Source organism: Dermacentor silvarum, chromosome 5 (assembly GCF_013339745.2).
Source record: "Dermacentor silvarum isolate Dsil-2018 chromosome 5, BIME_Dsil_1.4, whole genome shotgun sequence".
NCBI lineage: Eukaryota > Metazoa > Arthropoda > Arachnida > Ixodida > Ixodidae > Dermacentor > Dermacentor silvarum.
In genome coordinates, this window is record NC_051158.1 from 187,071,845 (window position 1) to 187,092,941 (window position 21,097).

At 46.6% G+C, this 21,097-nt stretch overlaps 1 protein-coding gene across 4 annotated transcripts in view; it reads right to left on the reverse strand.

Moving 5' to 3' along the window:
- LOC119454649 (dermonecrotic toxin SPH) overlaps positions 1–21,097 on the reverse strand; it is a 142,631-nt gene that overhangs the window by 81,373 nt on the left and 40,161 nt on the right. For all 4 annotated transcript variants that reach the window (XM_049666939.1, XM_049666938.1, XM_049666937.1 and 1 more), the window contains one exon: positions 6,416–6,647. In XM_049666939.1, the coding sequence (XP_049522896.1) occupies positions 6,416–6,647 (232 nt within the window). The remainder of the gene's footprint in view (positions 1–6,415; positions 6,648–21,097) is intronic.

The following is a 21,097-nucleotide window of genomic DNA, read 5'->3' on the forward strand; positions in this document are numbered from 1 at the left end:
CTACCGCTGGTCATTTGGGTGTCTCCCGTACATATGACCGTGTGCGCAGACGATTTTTCTGGCCTGGGCTATATCGCTCTGTTCGAAGCTACGTCGCTGCCTGCGAACTTTGCCAACGCCGCAAGAAGCCTCCATTGTCTCCCGCTGGCCACCTTCAGCCTATAGATATCCCCAGTGAGCCATTTTTCCGCGTCGGCCTGGACCTTCTTGGCCCATTTCCTACCTCATCCTCGGGCAACAAGTGGGTGGCTGTTGCGACGGACTATACCACGCGTTATGCCATAACGCGGGCCCTCCCTACAAGCTGCGCAACTGATGTGGCTGATTTTCTCCTCCATGAAGTCATCCTACATCATGGTGCCCCACGTCAGCTACTCACCGATAGAGGCCCCTGTTTTCTTTCTAAGGTTGTCGACGACCTTCTTCGTTCTTGCTCAACGTCCCACAAGTTCACGACGGCTTACCACCCACAGACAAAAGGACTTACCGAGCGTCTCAACCGTACACTTACGGACATGCTCTCCATGTACGTGTGTGATGATCACCGGGATTGGGACTGCACCTTACCTTTCGTGACGTTTGCATACAATTCGTCGCGTCACGATATTACTGGTTATTCCCCGTTCTATCTACTATATGGCCGTAACCCTCTCCTGCCTCTTGACTCACTGCTCCCTTCTGACGCCACCACTACCACGTTCTATGCTCACGACGCCATTGTTCGCGCGGCCGCAGCACGTCGTATTGCCCGTGACCGTCTTCTGGCATCTCAGACTATCCAGAAGCACCGTTACGACAGTCACCGTCGGGACGCTCATTTCAGCCCTGGGTCACTTGTTCTGCTTTGGGTACCCTCCCGTCGCGTCAGCCTTTGCGAAAAACTGCTGCCACGATACGTCGGGCCATACCGAGTTCTTCGCCAAGTCACCAGCCTCACATATGAGATCTCACCTGTGAATTCAAAGTCTTCTACCACCCCAGGAACTGATATCGTGCACGTTTCGCGACTAAAGCTCTATAACTCGCACGCTGATTCGACACCCTAAGAAGCATCGAGACGATGCTTCTGCCGCCGGGGGGTTGATGTCACGTACGAGTTTGTACCACTGTGGACAAAATGACGTTGGTTGGGGAAGAAGAGGCTGAAGTGTCTCGGACCTCGGTAGATGGTGTCACCCTGGCCACAGAGCTACAACCCTCTGTATATATTGTGAATACATATATTATTTTCTCCCCGTAACAATATCGAGTTGTAAATATTCGCTTACTAACTAAATAAACAAGCGCAGTGTCACGCGCGCACAGGTAAACATGCACACATCTCGCTCGATGAACGCGGGAGCTCGTGAAAACGCTGGAGTGAGAAATCGCGCCATCGGCAGTGATCCAACTGACCTTCGCGCTTGTCCTCGCTTCAACGCGAACTAAACGTTGAAAGTGCAGCGCATACGAAGCTACCGGCACTCGGCGAATGCCCTTTGGGCCATCGCAGATCGCTTTGAAGATGAGGCCACCGCGGGCGCACACTTCAGCCGCGTCGCAGATCGCATTCAAGATAGCTCCGTGAGCAGCAGCCTCGTAAGCAAAACGCACCCCCCCCCTCCCGTCTCCGTCGCCTCCTCCCCGTTCATCGCGCGTGAACGAAGACGTTGCGCTTCCGGCCGCCTACCTCTGTCGCGTGCGCGCGATTAAGCTGCGGTTGCCGGCTTCACTCGCACACACAACGCTCAGCGTGCGGTGACGATTTTATCGTCGTTGGACTTTATACGGAACATCACGGCGACGATGACGGCGACGGCGATGGCAAGAATGCGCTTGGAGTGTCCATATAATTACTATCGCAATAAAAAAAGTCGTGAGCCATGCCACTCTGCGAAGGTGGATGACCAGCGAAGCTGTTTAGCACACGACGCAGAGAACACGGCTTCCGGCGTCTTGCATGGCGAGCCGCTTGCGGCTGGCCTCTCGAGAACAATCTTCATCGGTGTCAGCCACGCGCCCACGCCGATTGCATTCTTGGATCTATTCTCGCCGTCACTCTTCGTAGGCACGCTGCTCCTCGGGAGTTCGCTCTGCACGCGGCCTCCCCATTACGACCAGAGAACAGAAGCGAAATTCAAAATGGAGAGCGGTAGCGCGTCTTGCCGCCAACGAACGACAGTGCCGCCGCCCCGGGAGAGAGGAGGGAAACTAGGCACGCAGTTTCCTACTTGGAACGACGAGAATGAGAGGGCGGTGCGAACGTAGACATGGCTGACGCCGTCAAACAGCAGTAAATCTTTCACAAACTCTTATCTGCCAGAGAGCCTACTTCTTCGATGTGGCGCCTATTGATAACTAATTTACTCAAACTTCATATCCAATTAAGTGATGAGACGTATACGATTTTGCTTAGAATTAAGCGTTTTTATACCAAATTCGGGACCTATGTTTTTGTTTGCGGTGTTTAACAGTTCACTGAAGCCTAGCCATGGATGATAGAGACGCCGACCGCATGGCAGCGCCGCTGTGCTGCCATCATCATCATTGGAGCTCAGCACGTGCGCCCCGGGCCACGTGCAGCGAGCCTGGGCGGTGGTCAGGAAGCTGGGTCTCAGTTGGTCTGGACTTTGGACCGTAAAGGTTGTCCTTTGCATGTCTCCAGCAGTCGGTGTTGTGTCTGAACCTCAGCTGGCCACTGGCTCTGAAACCACGGCCCTATACAGCTTCGCTCTAACAACTTCAAACTAGCGATGTTCTCGTTATACCGCTTACGTTTAACTGAAATTTTTAAGTATAATGGTGTGGCTATGCTGAGCCGCCAAAATTACTCGGAATGAAAGCCCAGAAGTGTGAAGTCAGAGGCCAAAGAGTTGGATTATCCTTAGTTTAACGCCAATTCCTTGATTATAGGTGTTTCTGTCCGTTTTTCATTTTTGCGATATTTCACGGCATACTCGTTTCCCGGATAAATGACCATAAAATTTGCATCAGGTTAGAATTCACCCGTTCTTCGCTGTAAAAAATGCAGTAATGAACAACTGTGCCAATTTTCATCTATATGCGAGAAATTGTGAAATTGATTGAAAAGGGCTATCGGCTGCCGAAAGTTGCATTTATATTTGTTATGCAGGCAAACATCTTTTTTCGCAGAAATAAGTGCAGAATCATAGGCCTGTGCTCAAAACCTGCTCTAAACTACAATTTTGTAAACTTCAAAGATGAACATTAGGAATGCCTGTTCGTTGTTAATTGGCTTCATCTCCACACCAAATTGGCGCCGTTACTTGTGTAACGACATACCGCTTCATCTATGAGAATAAGCAACTACGCGATTTCTCTTGGAGGCTTAATATTTTTGCTATTCATGTATGTACTTGAAGGACCTATATTTATCTCTATGCTTATGTTTGTTCTATTTAGAAATTCACTCCGTATGGCCGAGAGCCCGATGTGTGACTCCTGTATGTGCGAGGAAACCATCGAGCACCTATTGTGTACCTGTCCTCGCTACGACGTGCAACGCCTCTCTCTCAGGACCACTTAAAACCGACTGGACTCGAGAGCCTTCTCTGAGTCAAAGATACTCGGACCGTGGCTACACCCGTCACTGGCACAAAAAGCTATGCGTGCATTAGTGCAGTATTTGAAGTGCACCGGTTTAAGAGACCGCCTATAGTGTCCCTGTACATCGTCCCACGTGTAGTCAGTACTCATTCTCTCCATATTTTATTCTTTCTATTCCCCCTTTCCCTCACCACTAGTGCAGGGTAGCAAACCGGACGCTCTTCTGGTTGACCTCCCTGCCTTTCCTCTCCTTGCTCTCTCTCTCTCTCTCTTAGAAATTCACTCATATTTTGTTGTTCCTAACCAATGCATAATGAGTGTGTATACTTAACTATATGTAATGCTTTACACAGTTTTCAAGGTAACTAAACGAAATTAAATAGAATAGTCTGAAGCCTATTTCCTGTACGAATATTGTCACGTAGTAGTGACAGTGAAGAAAACAGTCGTAAAACTGTGTATGGCGAAACTGTGCACACAAACTGTGTATTGGGCGAACCTGTGCACACAAAAGCAAGCTACACTCGAAACACAAGGAAGTCTAGGGTTTGACGAAAACTCGTTTGGCGAGGAAAAGACATGGCTGTATAAACATACACTCACCAACTGAAGAACACAAAAACAACAGATTGACGTTTCGGCGCCCAGTACGGGTGCCTTGTTCACAATGAACGAATGCGTGGTGATCTTTATTATATATGCGGCGGTAGACGTAAGGCGCTTGCGTACAACTCAGGGAGGGGGCCCCCGTGTCCGGTTTATTGTGTTAGTCGTAGATTGTATGCAAAATGATTCGAGAAGCAATCGCGATGATAATTTCTTCTCTCTTTCGATGATGGAAGCCGAATGCCAGTTAATAGTGTGACCACTCTTCTCGTGATGCTCTGCTAGGGCGCTGGAAACCGTGTGTCCTTTGGCTAAATCATTGCGGTACTGCTGTAGCCTTCTTTTAAAGTTTCCCGTCTCGCCTACGTAGCACGCCTGGCAGTCCTGGCAAGGAATTTTGTAGATGACGCCGGGATATTTTTCTTTTTCGAGGCTGTCTTTGACTCGGACGAGTTGTTGTTTTAGTTTGCTTGAAGGGACGTGGCAGATTTGTACATCATAATCTTTGAAAATTCTTGATATTGACTCGCTCACGCCTCGTGCATAGGGGAGAGACGCCCGTTTCCTTGTTCTCATCGACCTGATAGGGGGCTCAGCAGCACGCTTTTCTTCAGTCCTTATAAACTGGTGGGGGTAGCCATTGCTGACCAAATCCTGCGTCACCCTCTTCAACTCAGCTGTGCGTGCGTCAGTAGTCGAACACAATCGGAATGCACGGGTGAACAGTGTAGAGGCAACAGATCGTTTGTGTCCAACGGGATGGGCCGAATCAAAGTGCAGATATTTCCCTGTGTGGGTAGGCTTCCGATAAACGCTTGTTGAAAGGCCTCATACAGTACGCATGACTTGAACGTCAAGAAAAGCCAGGCGACCATTAACTTCTTCTTCAACTTTGAATTCTATTGTGCATTGGAAAGAGTTCAGGTGCTGCAGAAAAGGTGCGACGTCTTCGCGGTGGATAATGGAAAAACAATCGTCGACATACCGCAGGAACAATTTTGGAGCCGGCTGAAACGTCGTGAGGGCTTTATCTTCGAGGGCTTCCAAGGCAATGTTGGCACAAGACACTGACACCGACGCTCCCATTGCCGTTCCAAACACCTGCCTGTAAAATGATCCATTAAATGAAAAGTATGTGTTGCGTAAGCAAAACTCCAAGAGGCGGCACACGTCGTCGACTTCGAATTGGGTGTGCGAGGGCAGATATGTGTCGTTTTGCAATGCTCTTCGGCAGCAGTCCACAGCATAATCCACAGGTATGCATGTGAACATAGACTTAATGTCAAAGGAGACCATGACGTCTTCGCAGTCTAAAGTCACGTTCCTGACCTTGTCGACAAAATCAGCGGAGTCCTTTACGTACGTCGACGTACGTCCAACGAGGGGTCGGAGCACACCATGAAGACAGCCAGAGAGACGGTACAACGGAGAGCGAGTGTAGTCTACTATAGGCCGCAGCGGGACATTGGGCTTGTGAACCTTGGGCAAGCCTATATTGCAGGAGCTGAGCCGTTGTGGCACAGCAGCTTGTTATACAGGTGCTTCTTTTCGGGTGGCACAAACTTGAAAACGTCAGTCAGTAGCTTCTGAAGTTCTGACTTGGTCTTTCTTGTGGGGTCCCGGTTGACAGCACAACGATAGCACAACGAAGCACAACGAAGCACAACGATAGCAGCGTACACAGTCGGCGATCATCAAAGTCTGATCACCGGCGAAACGCGTCGGCTTTTATACATGAGTCATCGAAGGTTCCAGATTAATCCTTGGTACCCGCGTGTCTTCCAGAAAGTTCTAGACAATTCGCGTCGCTCATACAATTAGATTACATGAGCGTCGGTGACAAGAGACAACGGATAGAAGCATCGATAACCTTCGAGAAACTTGCGATACATGCATGCGTGTTCTGTGCCTAGCGATAACGTTTAACATTTGTTAGCTGGCGAAAAGCGGTCACCGGTGAAAGATAAACATATATATGTGTCAATATTGAAAAAAAAGTTACTAAGTTGTTTTCACCATGCTCCTAATGTGCATGGGACTGCTTTTGAAGTTAAGAATAAGTCTCGTGAATGAAGTTAGTTCTCTGAAGCATGGAAGTGGTTAACTTTCTATTTAATAGGTGGATATTTTTATTTTATTCAGTGAAACAGTTGATGGGACTGCAGCAAAGGCACAGAAAAATCATTTTTGCATAATGTCAGATGCCAGAACAGACATCAACGGACGGGCCAAGGCAGTTCTCGTATTCGAAAACCACACTCACCAACGCTGCTCACTCCACGGATGTAGTCCAAGTATTCCGTGAAGGGTGTCTCGCCATCGCACTTGCGCAAGCAGTCACAGGGAAATCCATGGTAGACTCGGCTCGCTGTTCCATTGCTTGTGAACCGAACGTCCACCTCGAGTGAGTTGGCACCTTTCGTCATGAGCATGTCTGCGTCTGATAGGGAGTTGGCCATATGACCTATGATAAAAAAGGGCCTTCGGTCTTCTTCCTGTAATTGCAGACGAGGCGCTAATATTAAACTTCTGGCTGCAGTTCGTAATTTTCTTTAACAGATGTCAGCGACGTTGCCAATTGCCAAGTTGGAGCAGCAGCACCGCAGTGACCATGTCATCTAAGCATGCATGGCTTGCTTTGCAGGTTCTGCCGCTAATCATCAACTGCACAATTTCAAGCAACAGATTTCCAGCCCTGCCCGCACAAACTTCTCATGAAGCAAGTGACGTCATCGAGAACAAGTGGAAAATTCAGGCAAGCGGGACGTCATCTTCCGGCAACGAGCATATAAATACTTCTCTGCGGCCGACAGCCTTCAGTGGGAGCGGCAGCACCGCAGTGACCATGTCATCTAAGCATGCATGGCTTGCTTTGCAGGTTCGTTACTATTCTTAAACGGCAAGTCTTCGCTCAAATTGTCTTTTCCTGATTGTGCTGCCACTCCCACCGAAGTTGCGTGAATTTTGCGTATGTGGTGTCGCATTCTGCTTAAGCAGTGCGGTGATATTGAAGGTAATCCGCGGCCAACAACTGAGGAACTACTTCAACTCATTTTAGACAAGCAAACTCAAATTGAAGTATGGTTGACACATATTGGAAGCAAACTAGAATCATTCAACGATCAGTGCATTAAATTGCTAAGACTTGAAAGTACTGTTTGCGATCTTAAGCCCACTGTACAACTCCAGCAACAGAAATTAAATGATATGGAAGACAGAGCCAGACGCAATAATATTATTGTATAATATATATTGTATTATATTATTATTAATATTATTGTATAATATATATTATTGTATATAATATATATACTAACACAGAACAGATTGTAGTAATAGATGAAGAATGCTCTTCGACTGCATCAGTTTCATCCGGGGTTCCGCAAGGGTCCGTTCTGGGTCCTATATTCTTTTTATTATATATCAATGATATCGCGAAGGACATACATCCTCTCGTCGAAGTGCGATTGTTTGCGGATGGTATTGCGCTATTTTGTCGCCTAAAAAGCCTTCAAGACCAGGTCCTGTTGAATGACTCTTTGAAAGTTGTATATGACTGGTGCGTAAAGTGGAACATCCTAATCAATTATGAAAAGTCCACTTCTATGATTGTGTCAAAGAAGAAGGCGCCATTTGTGTTCCCGTACATAATTAACAACATAGAAATAAAACGTTCCAGTAAATTAAACTATTTAGGAATTACGATTTCTTATGACATGAACTGGAGTGGTCATGCACAAAATATTTGTCTTCAAGCTAAACATTTCGACAGAATTACCTGTCTGGTTGGGAAAATTGATTAAGACTTAGAGATTTACTCCAACCAAATAAGGAAATTTACTAGCCCGACGTTTCGGAACCAATTCGGCTCCTTCTTCAGGGGGTATTCTTCGGAGGTGGCAGTGTGCCGCTTTTAAAAGGTCCGTCGTAACAAAGGAGAGGAAGGGGCAGAGAGCGTAAGGTGCGGAGACACTTGGCAGGGCACCTGCTCTAGACAGACAAAATAGGTGGTGGGGTGGGGTGGGGGGGGGGGGGGGGGGGGGCTTCGGCGTCGCTGGTCGGCTGGGTTGACCGATGCTGGGCGCCCTTCAGTCGCGGGAATGCGTTGACGAGAGACAGGGGGGGGGGGGGCTGACCTAGAGCGGGGGGTCCTTTCTTCCCTTCGTCGCGTCTGCAAGGCCATGAACATACAAAGAAGGAAGAATGCCCTTCACGTGGTTTATATTACCCGCCGTGTTCTGAATGTGCCAAGACTCGAGTGCCTTTGTCGCCAGTTTGTCTCTGTTTGAAGGATTTGGGTTTCTTGGAAAGAAATCTTGTGGTCGGCGTCTTCGGAATGTTCGGCGACGGCGCTGCGTATTCGTTTCAGTGTTCTGACGTCGTTTTCATGTTGTCTGATTCTTTCTTTTCGATTTTTGGTTTCCCCGATGTACGACGCCGGACAGTCGGCACAGCTGATTATATAGACGACGCCTTGAGCTTTTTCTTTTGGTGGACGTTTTTTTGGTTTAGGAATGAGGATATTCAAAGTGTTCATCGGTTTATGCGCGACTTTGAGGCCTTCTTTTATCAATATTCGGCTGAGAGCTTCGCTGGTACCTTTGACGTATGGGATGGACATTCGTTTCTGTGGTCGAGGGGGAGTTAACGGTTGGAGGTCTAGTAGTTTGTTTTTTTTTCTTTTTTGTTGTCGGGTTGTTTTTCGAATGAATTCCGTTGTATAGCCGTTCCTTTTGAGTTCGTTGAGAACCGCTCTCCTTTCTTTCTTTTGGTCTGATTCCAATGTGCAATGAGTTTCGACTCTTTTCGATAAAGAATTTACGACCGATGCCTTGTGGTTTCCCGGATGGTTGGATGCGAAGTGTAGGTAGCGGCCTGTGTGGGTTGGTTTTCGGTAGACTGAGAATTTTAGATTGCCGTTGGTTCGTGTAACTTGTACATCTAGGAATGGTAACGATCCGTTTTGTTCGCGCTCCGACGGGAACTGTATATCCGGGTCTATGGAATTTAAATGGCTCTGCAGGTTTTCGACTTGCGACTCCTTCACGATACAGAAGCAATCATCCATGTACCTGAGGAAAACTTTTGGCTTCGGGGAAAAAGTACTCAGAGCTCTGTCTTCGATATTTTCCATAGTTAGGTTAGCCATGGTGACGGAAATTGAGGCCCCCATGGGAGTTCCTTTCACCTGCTTGTAGCAGCTGCCTCGGAAGGTGAAGTAGGTATTTGATAGGCATAGCTCGAGAAGGCGGCAGATCTCGTCTACACTCAAGGGTTTCTCTCGTCGAGTGTGTCGTCGCGTTCCAGGGCATCCCTTGTTGCGGATATAGCTAACTGAATGGGTATTCTGGTGAACAAAAATATCACATCAAAACAGACCAGGCATTCATCATCTTCGAGGCGTACATTTGATATGAGCTTGATGAAGTTTTCGGGGTTGCGCACGTGGGATGGTGTCCTTCTGGTGAGTGGTGATATAATCTGGTGCAAGTATGTGGATAGTGATCGAAGTGGGGAGCATGAAAAGTCTACGATTGGCCGTAAGGGGATTCCGGGCTTATGGAGTTTTGGCAAGCCGTAAAAGGCGGGTGCGGACCCGTTCCTGCACATTAATTTTAGATAAAGATTTCGAGAATTTGGGTGGTTTCGGAAAATTTCGACCAGCGTCTTATTCAGTACTGATTGGGTCCTTGTGGTGGGGTCCTTTTTTAATTTTTCGTAGTCTTGGCTGTTGAGGAGGGTGGACGCCTTTTCCTCGTAGTCCTACATGTTTCCATTAAGACCGTGTATCATTGCGCGCAAAACGACATGGACAAAAGAGGGAACACGTATAACACACACGAAGCGCAAACTATCAACAGATTTATTGCGAGAAGACGTGACCTTTTTATACCTTGCCACAAGCAGTACAGCGCATGACACCAAGGGCGGAACCACACCGACACAAAAAATAAACACGCGCGTGACGTGCTATTCAAATACGCTATTTCCTTAGCTGATAGGGTGATAGATGCCATGCTAATACATTTATCTTTTAAAGTTGTGATGCAGTGGGCCTCAATAATGAGTCGTGTCATCTCATTGTTCGACTTTTCAATGATCATGCACTCTTTGAAAATTGTTCTACAGCCACATTCATCACAATGAAGTGCCAGCCACCCTCCCGTCGTGTTATTTACGTTGTTAGCATGCTCGCGGAGCCGGTCGTTGATGCAACGGCCCGTTTGTCCGACATAAAAACGCTTACATGATAAAGGTATCTTATATACTACGCCGACACTGCATTTCACCCATTCGTTTTGGTGATTCTTGCCACATACTTTCTTTTCTTTCTTGTTCGGGTTAGTAATTTTGCAAATTTTTCCAAGCTTATTCGGCGCGGAAAACATGACTCGAACGTTAGCTTTTTGGCCGATCTTCTTGATGTTGTGCGACACTTTATGGATGTATGGGATTACAGTGAACTTTCTTTTTTCTTTCTCAATCTCTTGGGAGGTGGGGACCACGGTGGAGCCAGATGCCCTGATATTCTTAAGTTGCTTCTCCGCTACGGACACTAACAGGTGCCTCGGGTAACCTGCTTCTAAAAGGCGTGACGTTTGCTGGCCCAAACTTCGGCTCGTCATGTGTGGGCAAGACTTTTCCAGGGCGTTTTTTAGACAGAGATTGGCGATTTCCCTTTTTATTAGTTTTGAATGGGGTGATTTGAACGGGAGGAGGGGTTTGTTTGCTCGTGGTTCATAGCTCCAGCACACGTGGTTTTCTTTAAAAGCGAACCTGACATCAAGAAAACGAATGTTGTCTTCAGTTGAAGTTCATGGGTTATTTGCAATGGATACAGGCATTTCTCTGCGATAGCAAGAACTTTTCCGGATTCTCGGCTAAAATCTGTCGGGTCACACTCTAAAAGAAATAAAAAATCGTCTACGAATCGGAACCCTTTAACCACCTTAGTGGGTCGAAGTTCAGTGACTAACGACTTGTCAAGCTGTGATAAAAATAAATTGCTTAGGACTGGTGCTATGCAAGAACCTATGCAGATGCCTTTTTTCTGTAGGTAGTATCTGTCCTCCCATTTGATGAAGGCGGATTTGAGATAAAACTGGGGAAGTTCCAGAAATTGTTTATTTGAAATACCGGACTCATTCTGAAAAGCAACCCCTCCAGATGCGTCAATAGCGTGGTCCACGCATCTTAACAAACCTTTATGTGGTAAACTGTAGTAAAGGTCGGTGATGTCAATAGAAAAACCTTTAAGATTTTTCGCTGGGTGTGAGTTAATGAACCGTAACACCTCGTTGGAGTTCTTAATGAGCAACGGGTCGTCAACTGGTAAAAGTTCCAGTTTTTTTCTGCAAGAACCTGGCCATTGCCTTCTGCCATGTGTCGTGCTCAGACACAATGACCCTAAGAGGGGCGTCTACTTTGTGGGTTTTAACTGTGAAGAAAACTTCAAGATGGATCTTGCAACTCTTATCTATGCTTTTCTTTAGCTGTGCAAGGTTAAGCCGCGAACATATTTTCTTAGCTTCGCTTTTTTGTTTCTGCTTGGAAATTCCTTCGTGACTCTTAAAATACTTTTCGATGGCTTGTCTGGCCTTTTCACTGAAGGTGCCGGAGGTTAAAACTGCGAATCCCCCTTCTTTATCGGCCTGCAACACACATAATTCATTATCCACTAAGTACCGCACCACGCGTTTTACAGGAAGCGAAGGGGCTGTCTGCTTACATCGGTTTAGAATGTCCACACCTTGGGAAATGCAGTTCCGGGCTTCGTCATCGGGAGCAAAATGGGAAACCTGCCGGACGTAGGAAAGCAGATCCGGTGGTGTTGTTTTGTCTTGTACGGCGAATTTTGGTCCGAGGCCTAGCACTCGACGCACGTCATTCGGCAGATGCACTTTTTCAGGAAGATGGACAGGGCAACTTCGTGCAGGTCGTTCCTTTCGAACATGGTTCCGGAGCTGTCTCAGTTGCAGCTGCCACAAAAATTCCGTGGTACGGTCTGCGATGAGCTGAAATTCCCTCAGGATGCTGTTTGCCCTGGGTATAGGCGCTGTCTGGTGTATTTGTACAGACAGGTATTGTCTGTAGAGCCGGGCTTGCCGCAGCGCCTCGGACCTAAGGATCTTGCACACTCTGCCACCGTGCCCTGCCGACGGGGCGAATCTTCCGAAAAGAGCTACGACATCTTCTGGTAGTATGCGGTTCCTTATGCAGAAACCTAGAGACCTTGCTCTGCATACTGTCATAGCGATGAGTGCTGTGGTGGCATGAGGGTCACAAAAACGAAGAAAAGAGGGGCACGATGAACTAGAAATGAACTGCAGTAGGGTTTTCACTTGGGCTTGTTGGTTTTCCATTAAGACCGTGCATCATTGCGCGCAAAACGACATGGACAAAAGAGGGAACACGTATAACACACACGAAGCGCAAACTATCAACAGATTTATTGCGAGAAGACGTGACCTTTTTATACCTTGCCACAGGCAGTACAGCGCATGACACCAAGGGCGGAACCACACCGACACAAAAAATAAACACGCGCGTGACGTGCTATTCAAATACGCTATTTCCTTAGCTGATAGGGTGATAAATGCCATGCTAATACATTTATCTTTTAAAGTTGTGATGCAGTGGGCCTCAATAATGAGTCGTGTCATCTCATTGTTCGACTTTTCAATGATCATGCACTCTTTGAACATTGGTCTACAGCCGCATTCATCACAATGAAGTGCCAGCCACCCTCCCGTCTTGTTATTTACGTTGTTAGCATGCTCGCGGAGCCGGTCGTTGATGCAACGGCCCGTTTGTCCGACATAAAAACGCTTACATGATACAGGTATCTTATATACTACGCCGACACTGCATTTCACCCATTCGTTTTGGTGATTCTTGCCACATGCTTTCTTTTCTTTCTTGTTCGGGTTAGTAATTTAGCAAATTTTTCAAGCTTATTCGGCGCGGAAAACATGACTCGAACGTTAGTTTTTTGGCCGATCTTCTTGATGTTGTGCGACACTTTATGGATGTATGGGATTACAGTGAACTTTCTTTTTTCTTTCTCCATCTCTTGGGAGGTGGGGACCACGGTGGAGCCAGCACGTCACGCGCGTGTTGATTTTTTGTGTCGGTGTGGTTCCGCCCTTGGTGTCATGCGCTGTACTGCCTGTGGCAAGGTATAAAAAGGTCACGTCTTCTCGCAATAAATCTGTTGATAGTTTGCGCTTCGTGTGTGTTATACGTGTTCCCTCTTTTGTCCATGTCGTTTTGCGCGGAATTATACACGGTCTTAATGGAAAACCAACAAGCCCAAGTGGAAACCCTACATGTTTAACACGACGGTTGAGTTGCCCTTGTCCGCTGGTAGAATTACAATGTCCCCATCTTCCCTCAGTATTCGCAGCGCTCTTATTTCGTCAGACGACAAGTTTCTTTCTCTTCGGCGGTTGGTATTGCACCTTATTATGCATATTGCTTTTATTCTGAGCGGTTCCCGCACTTTAGGGTGCAGCTGCTGGATGCCGCTCTCGAGGGCGGCGACAATCTTGGGCAGGGGGAGGTTATCTGGGGTGACGTTGAATTTATGACCTTTTGCCAGGACTGAAGTCTCTTTTGTTGTGAGTTTTCTCGATGATAAATTCGTTACTGTGTGCCTGTCCAACACTCCTGGTTTTTCGGTTTGCTTGATTAAAGAAGAGAGTTTTTTCTTCTGCGTTTCGCGCTGTTTCTTTTCCTCTGAGGACGCAATGGTCTTCGCAAACAAATCAATTGATGAAAAAAGATGGGGTACCTTGTGTTCGAGCTATCTTCTGGCGAAGGACGCGTCGACTTCTTTCTTCCTAATAAATAAAATATTTGTGGAACAGCCCAACCAAAACTTCGATTCCTACGGCGAAAATTAAAAGATGCACAACCGGATACCGGATATCAAACTAAAAGCATATAAATTCCAGAGTAAGGCCAACTCTGGAATACGCAAGTATAATTTGGGGTTCCAAATGAGAAATATCTTATTGACAAGCTTAAGCGTGTTCAGAGAATGGCAGTGAGGTTTGTATTTTCCTGTTACCGAAGAACGCAGTCCGTAACAGGTCTTCCTGCGCGTGCTGAGCTACCAACTTTGGCTGTTTGCAGAAAAATTGCTAGGCTCAAGTATCTTTACCATCTCTATCACAATGCATTCAATTTGGATTCCGGCTTACACTTGCGGCCGCCCGGTAGACGGTCCTCACGTTCTAACCATCCCTTTGCAGTTATGTCCTACGTGCCAAGAGTTGACGTCTATAAATATTCGTTTCTGCCTAAAACAATTGTAGAATGGAATAACCTTGACCGACGCGTATTTCATAATACTTCTTCATTATAAACTTCTGAAGAAGAGCTGGAACTGTGCTGTATTGATTGAATGTACCCTTCTCATCCTGTAACAACCCGTAAGGGCTAACAGTATTTGAAAATAAATAAATAAATAAATAAATAAATAAATAAATAAATAAATAAATAAATAAATAAATAATGTTTGCTCGGTGAGAACCCTCTTTCTTGGTCATTTTAAGTCGAACTGCAAAAAGTAAAAGAACTAATGCTATAGACATGCTCACTATCACCACGCCGTGGAGGAAATACAACCACAATTAATCCTGAGTTCCCCCAGTACGTCGTGCCTCATAATCATATCCTGGTCTTGGGACGTAAAACCGTAGAATTTATTTTAAAATAATATACAAGTGCACCCTCACGCAGCTTTGCTACGTGTTCTCACACTACACTGCCGCAAGGTTTACTTAAAATGCTTCATCAGCCATCATATTTTGGTAACTGAATTACAGAATGTCGATACTAGGTTAACAATTTATATTATGCTTCTTGTATATAACAAGACATCAGCGTCCATGGAACTATTGGCAATCAGAGATGCCGTTCCCATATTTAGCGACAACCTCCTCGAGTCACTACCATAGACGACAAATCAGAGAAGACCCCTAGAGAAAGTTGGCTCCTCGCACTACTGAGCTGCACACTCTAGAGGAAGAAAACTGCCGCCATATTACATTTCGATGAATTCCCAGTGACTGCGGTATACAAGGCAATGAACTTGGCGCAGCCGAAGCGAAGAAGGCTGTCAGACTCAGAGCCTCCTGACGATTAAAATTTCAAGAGCGAATGTCCTTTGCCTGCTGGCAAGTCTTATACGAAAAGCTAAAGCTAAGAACTGGGACCATCTAAAATATCAACATAGACGCCTCCGGAGACTGGGGACATAAAATAAAGGCTTCCGCCAAAAATTAAACACAGCTGTTTCAGTCACCTGCACATACTTAGGCTAGGAGGGTGTTTATGCGTGGTTTTGAACACCTCATGTGACGCATCGCGTCTCCAGAATGTGAGCTGTTCATTGTACAGCCTCCCGCAATTTTACCTATATCGCACTAGAACACTATAACATGGTCGTGCGTCGTCCGGAAGGGTACATCTTATTAAAAGACGCTTGCACAGGAGAGTGCTTAGTGCACCTGAAAGTACTCCAGCCGCTCTAGCTGATTATCGCCGCTTTGGTGCGCTCAAGTGTCGCGTGATGGACGATCGCGCGATGTAGTTAAAAATGCGAGCGGCTGTACATCAGCCTTTAAACATGTGCTATGTCACTGTCCTCAGTACGTGGAAGAGCGACTGAGGTTGATTGATGGTCTTAACCACCTGACAGGAACTGCTTTCAGAGGAAGTTTTGTGGCACCTTTGGGTAAGTAGATCTAGTGGGCAGGCAATCGAGGCCTTAGTTGACTTTTTTAAAAACCATGGGTCTGGACTCTAGGCTTGGAGTATGCCTACTCTTTTCCTGTTTTGCATCTTATTTCGGTCGTAATCATCGCATAGCATGCTTTTCTTTATGTGTAGTTAACTGTCTAGTAGAACGTATTTCAAACTGACCTCTCTGCTTTCATATCATTGAGAATGCTGTTTTAGTGAACTTTTACCAAGCTTCTTTACTATCATGTTGCCAAGGTTCTCGAGGCGACTGGTCACAAATGATAAAGCAGCGTAACCAATAATGATAATACTAATGATTCTGATAAAGTAGCGTAGATGAAATAACTTTGAAGGCCAATACACACAATTTTTATTACGTATATTTACTACATACATTCACATTGTCCCTCCTAATACTGACATTCCTTATACCACGTGTGTGCCGCTGGCGTGATATCACGTCGTGCAGCGGGGCTGCGCGTTTTGCATGAGAACAAGGAATTCCAAAAACCCCCTTGGTGCAAGAGAATTTGCATGCCGATGGAAAACAAGTCATTTCCGGCCTAATGCTGCTTTTGACGGCAGGTGTCACACCACTAGGTGGAATGGAGATGCAGTTTGGCTGTCGGGTTGCTGTCGACTGTACATTCTGGAAGGCACGCGAGCACCACTATGTATGCTGGAATTATGGACGACTCATGTATAAATAACGCGTGTGCTTTTTATTATCGGTCTGCCCGAGTGTAACGTCTTTTCGTATGAACAGGTGCATCCAATAACGAGTTACTTTTGTGTTGCGCTGTTGTGCCACGGTGAATATTTTCACCATCACGGCAACGTCACATCTGGTGGAGGGGCATCTGCGTTCACATACTGGACTCCCTCCCCCCCCCCCCCCCTTAAAGCCGAGAACCAAGCCCGAATTGCGAAGACAAGGCCGGAGTCACCGCGGATCTTCGAACTAACCTCAGGGTACAGAGATTGCCCCCAGAGCAAGGACCCATACGACCAGATGAGTAAGGCGAAAAGAAAGACAGAAGCCACATGGGAGATGCAGTATCTCCTACACTCATCGTTCAGCAGACAGCCACGGGACAACCAGCTATCTTCAATGGATCTTCGCAACCTGGCTTGAGACGTTCGAAATGATCTGGACCTCAAAAGCAGGAACGCCCAAGACACGTAACTCCTTGTATACTTCTACTTGAAAGACGCTCGATGACTTGGTTCGAGAATCAGGAGACTACTTTAGCAACATGAGAACTCTTTCGTAGCACCTTCATAACAACCATCCCGAGCGTTCTCAGGAACGAAAGAACCAAGCTTTTACTGAAAGCCGAGGGCAACTGTCTAACGAGGACATTGCCCTTTTTACACACGAGACGCCCCACCAACGCTGACATGCATGAGGAGAGGAAAATTTGTTTCCTCGTGCGCTGTTTAAACCAAGAGCTATTAGTCGTACTGATGCGTAACCCACTGAAGAACATCCAAGAGAAGCTTTCTGAGGCCACCAACACTGAGAAAACGCTGGAGATACGTACGAGGTAGTACAATTGTCATCCGCTGACAAAAAACTACGCGGCAGCTCTAGCGCAAAGTTCCGAACATCTGCACGAGACCATCTGTGTGGTGATGCGAGAAGAGCTGCAGAGCTTATTCCCACGGCTGACACCATGACACAGCTTATCCTCCATCACTGACACCATTAGGAAAAACTTGAGCGGCCGCTGAAATTTCCATAAACATAGCTACCATCGTCGCAACCTCAGCCGGAAGCAATGGCGCACGCCACAAACGCCGGCTGTAAAGTTCCACTTGTGAGCACGCGCCACGGCCCAGTAACGCAACAGTTACGTCACCTGCCACCACCCCGCCCATCTATCGGCCTGCGCAATGCTGTAAATGAAGACAGACATAGTGTGAGCCCCAGTCCACAGCCCGTTATCCTATCATTGCGCAGAAGTGGGCCACGTTTACTAACGATGTCCATATCATGAGATGAGCCTACAAGAGTTCGCCGTCACCAACCCGCGTCCGATACAAAGCGAACTGCCACGTGAGATTCTGGAATAAATGGGAGCCGCAGACTAGTGACCTTGACGGCCTTCCCGCTCGCCATCACCAGGACGCTCCATGTCGCCGCAACACCGACCATCCATTGGCCCAAGTCGCGGCTGCTTTTTCAGCCTTTATTCGAAAACTAAAAGCAGTAACCAATAAAGTTATGGTTGCTGTTTGTCGAAATGCCGAAGATCCTCCTCCGACAACGCTTCAGGATCTGTCTCGACGACGCAATGACACGCCGCTTGAAAATCGCCTGACGATGCGACGTAGCAACAGTGGGAAAATGCGACACGGGCGTGATCCGACGTCCGCGATATAACTGTAACGAAAGACCAAGAACCACCTACCTTGACGTACTTCTCGACGGCCACTCATTCACAGCTTTAGCGGGCCTAGGAGCCGAATACTCCGTCATGAGTGGACCCTTCCCTGCCCAGTTGAAGAAAGTTAGGACCCCGTGGGAAGGTCCCTAAATCCGCGCAGCTGGCCGACACCTAATAAGGCTGACTTGAAGCTGAACGGCAAGAGTTACCGTTCATGCCCAGACCTACCCAGCGACCTTCGTTATCCAGCAGCAATTCTCACCAGACGTCATTCTCGGCATGGACTTCCTGAGTAAAAGCGGTGCCGTCACCGACCCTGTCCAAGACTATAACGCTGTCTACAGACCAATCCATACCACTTGAAAGGACTCAGTCACGGTGCCCTAAATGTACTTCAAGATCAAGTCAGTATCCTGCCTCGTGCCAGCATCACAATTTCTGTCGGCGCAGAATCCGCCGGAGAGAGGAAAACCCTGGTCGAGACATGAAAACCAGACTACTCTACAGTGAAATTGACGTCACTCAACACTCTTATGTACCCACTAACGATTGGAGAAACGCCCTGGCAGTTTCTCACGCTGGGCCTCCTGATGTTGTTTATAATATGTAAGCCTGTTTTTGTACATGCAATCTCAAATAATAAGCTTGAAGTTGAACAATGGGCGTAAGGCCGCTGGACTCCTGGACTGAGGGGACCACCCACTGCAGAGCGGGGCAGCTACCTACGCTCGCGTGCTCTTTTTATTAAAGTTTATTCTCTCTCTCTCTCATTGAGTCACACGTAGGAAAAGTGCAGATATGGTTACAAACGTACTTCAGCCAGGAGTTTAAACGCATGAACAAGGAGACAAAGGTCGCAAACATGGAAGAAGTTACTGCAGAGAGCAAAACGTTTGTCCTCTCGTATTCTAGCGAAGCTACAATGACAGTGCGTTTCGACCGACTTTCGATATTATTCCGAGACTTCCCAGGCATAAGCCAATACAGCTCAAAGGTCTCCTCCAGAAATACAAAAACTGCTTTCCATGAAAATGAAGGTTTGCAAAAACCCCAATTGCTAAGCATCGCATATTCACCGAAGAATGCGATAGACGACTCCGCCATCTCCCCTACCGAGTTTCGACGCGATGACGAGGAGTTATAAAGCAACAAGTCGATGAAATTCTACGCTACCAAATCACCTAGCAGTCAAAAAGCCCGTGGGCGTCTCGTGGGGTCTTTGTGAAGTAGAAGGATGGAAGCCTGCATTCTTGCATTGATTATTGTCGCTAAACAAGGTCACTAAGAAGGAGGTATACCTCCTACCACGAAATAGACGCCGCACTCGACGAGCTCAGCATGCAAACTTTTCTGCGATGGATTTTAAGACTGACTAGTTGTAAATGCAAGTCAACGAAAGGCACCGAGAAACCCCCCCCCCCCCCGCCCTTTATTGCACCGCGTGACCTCATTGGATTGAATGTCCTGTCTTTCGGCCTTTGCTCGGCATCAGCAACAGTCAATTCAATTAAATTTATTATGTTTCTTTATATCATTAAATAATACAGAATATGTCCACACTGACAACCAGTGACTAGCAGGGGGTTCTGTACATGATAGTTGTGTTAGTCCAAGTAAGAACAGGGTAACTCCGCCCAATAATAAACGCAATTACATAAAATAAATAATATCGCAGATTTACCAAGTGTTTTAGAAACATGTGGAAGAGCAACAGAAACACCTGTAAGCATGATTGTCGGCATAAAATATATATGAAGAGGTTAACTAGTTAACATTGCCCCCACACTGGGATGATTGGCACGCCCAGACTATGTGGAAGGTGTCACGAGGAGCAGCGTGAATACGACCAGCGTCAATGGGAAAACGAAACGACCAATCGACCAGCGGCGGCGTGCTGTAAAAATCACCATTACTCCCAATACTATCATTACTGCAAATTACCATTACTCTTATTACTGTAAAGTGATAAAGGATCACATAGCAGTTCTAATGGTGGTTTTCTGCAGTAGTGCTGGACATCCAAATTCGCAGGGCTGGGATGGCAAGTCAATTTGTTTTGTTTTTTTCATAAGAAAACTCAATCTCCTTAATTGTAATACGCAAAATGCGATTTCCTTATGGCTGACGGAAAATGCGAAGCCTCTTGGATCTGAAGCCGTTGATTCAGAAGTTTGGCTCCATGAAAATGTATATGGCGTTCTCCAGATGCGTTCATTGCTAAGGTAAGGCAAAATTTCGAGCTGTAGTTCATTTCGAGAAAAATGTTTTTTTATGCGACGTTCAGCTTTTGGTTTTTACGGATGATTTATTCGGTGCTACAGACAAGGGACTGACAATAGATTGTATATTCTTCGATTTCGCGAAGGCTTTCGACTCTGTGTCTCACAAACTGCGTTTCCTTATGCTGCGCAAACTTAATCTCGACACTAATATCTTGCGTTGCGTTGAATGCTTCTTTTCTAATTACTTGCAATATGTATCTGCTAACGCACATGACTGTTCCATCCCTTTTGTACAGCCTGGGGTACCTCAGAGGTCTGTTTTTGGTCCACTACACTTTATAATCTTTATTAACCATCTCCTCATCTTCTTCACTTTTTCTATAAACTTTTCGACCATGACTGCGTAGTTTACCGCGTCATCACTAACGCCTCTGATCATACTGCCGCGCAATCCGACCTTACAGCGATATTTTCTGGGTGCTCCAATTCTGTAATGATCATTAATATAAGGAAATGTAAAAACATGCGCGTCTCGCGAGCTTCCTCTTGCTCTGTTTCTTTTAACTATACCATCAATAACAC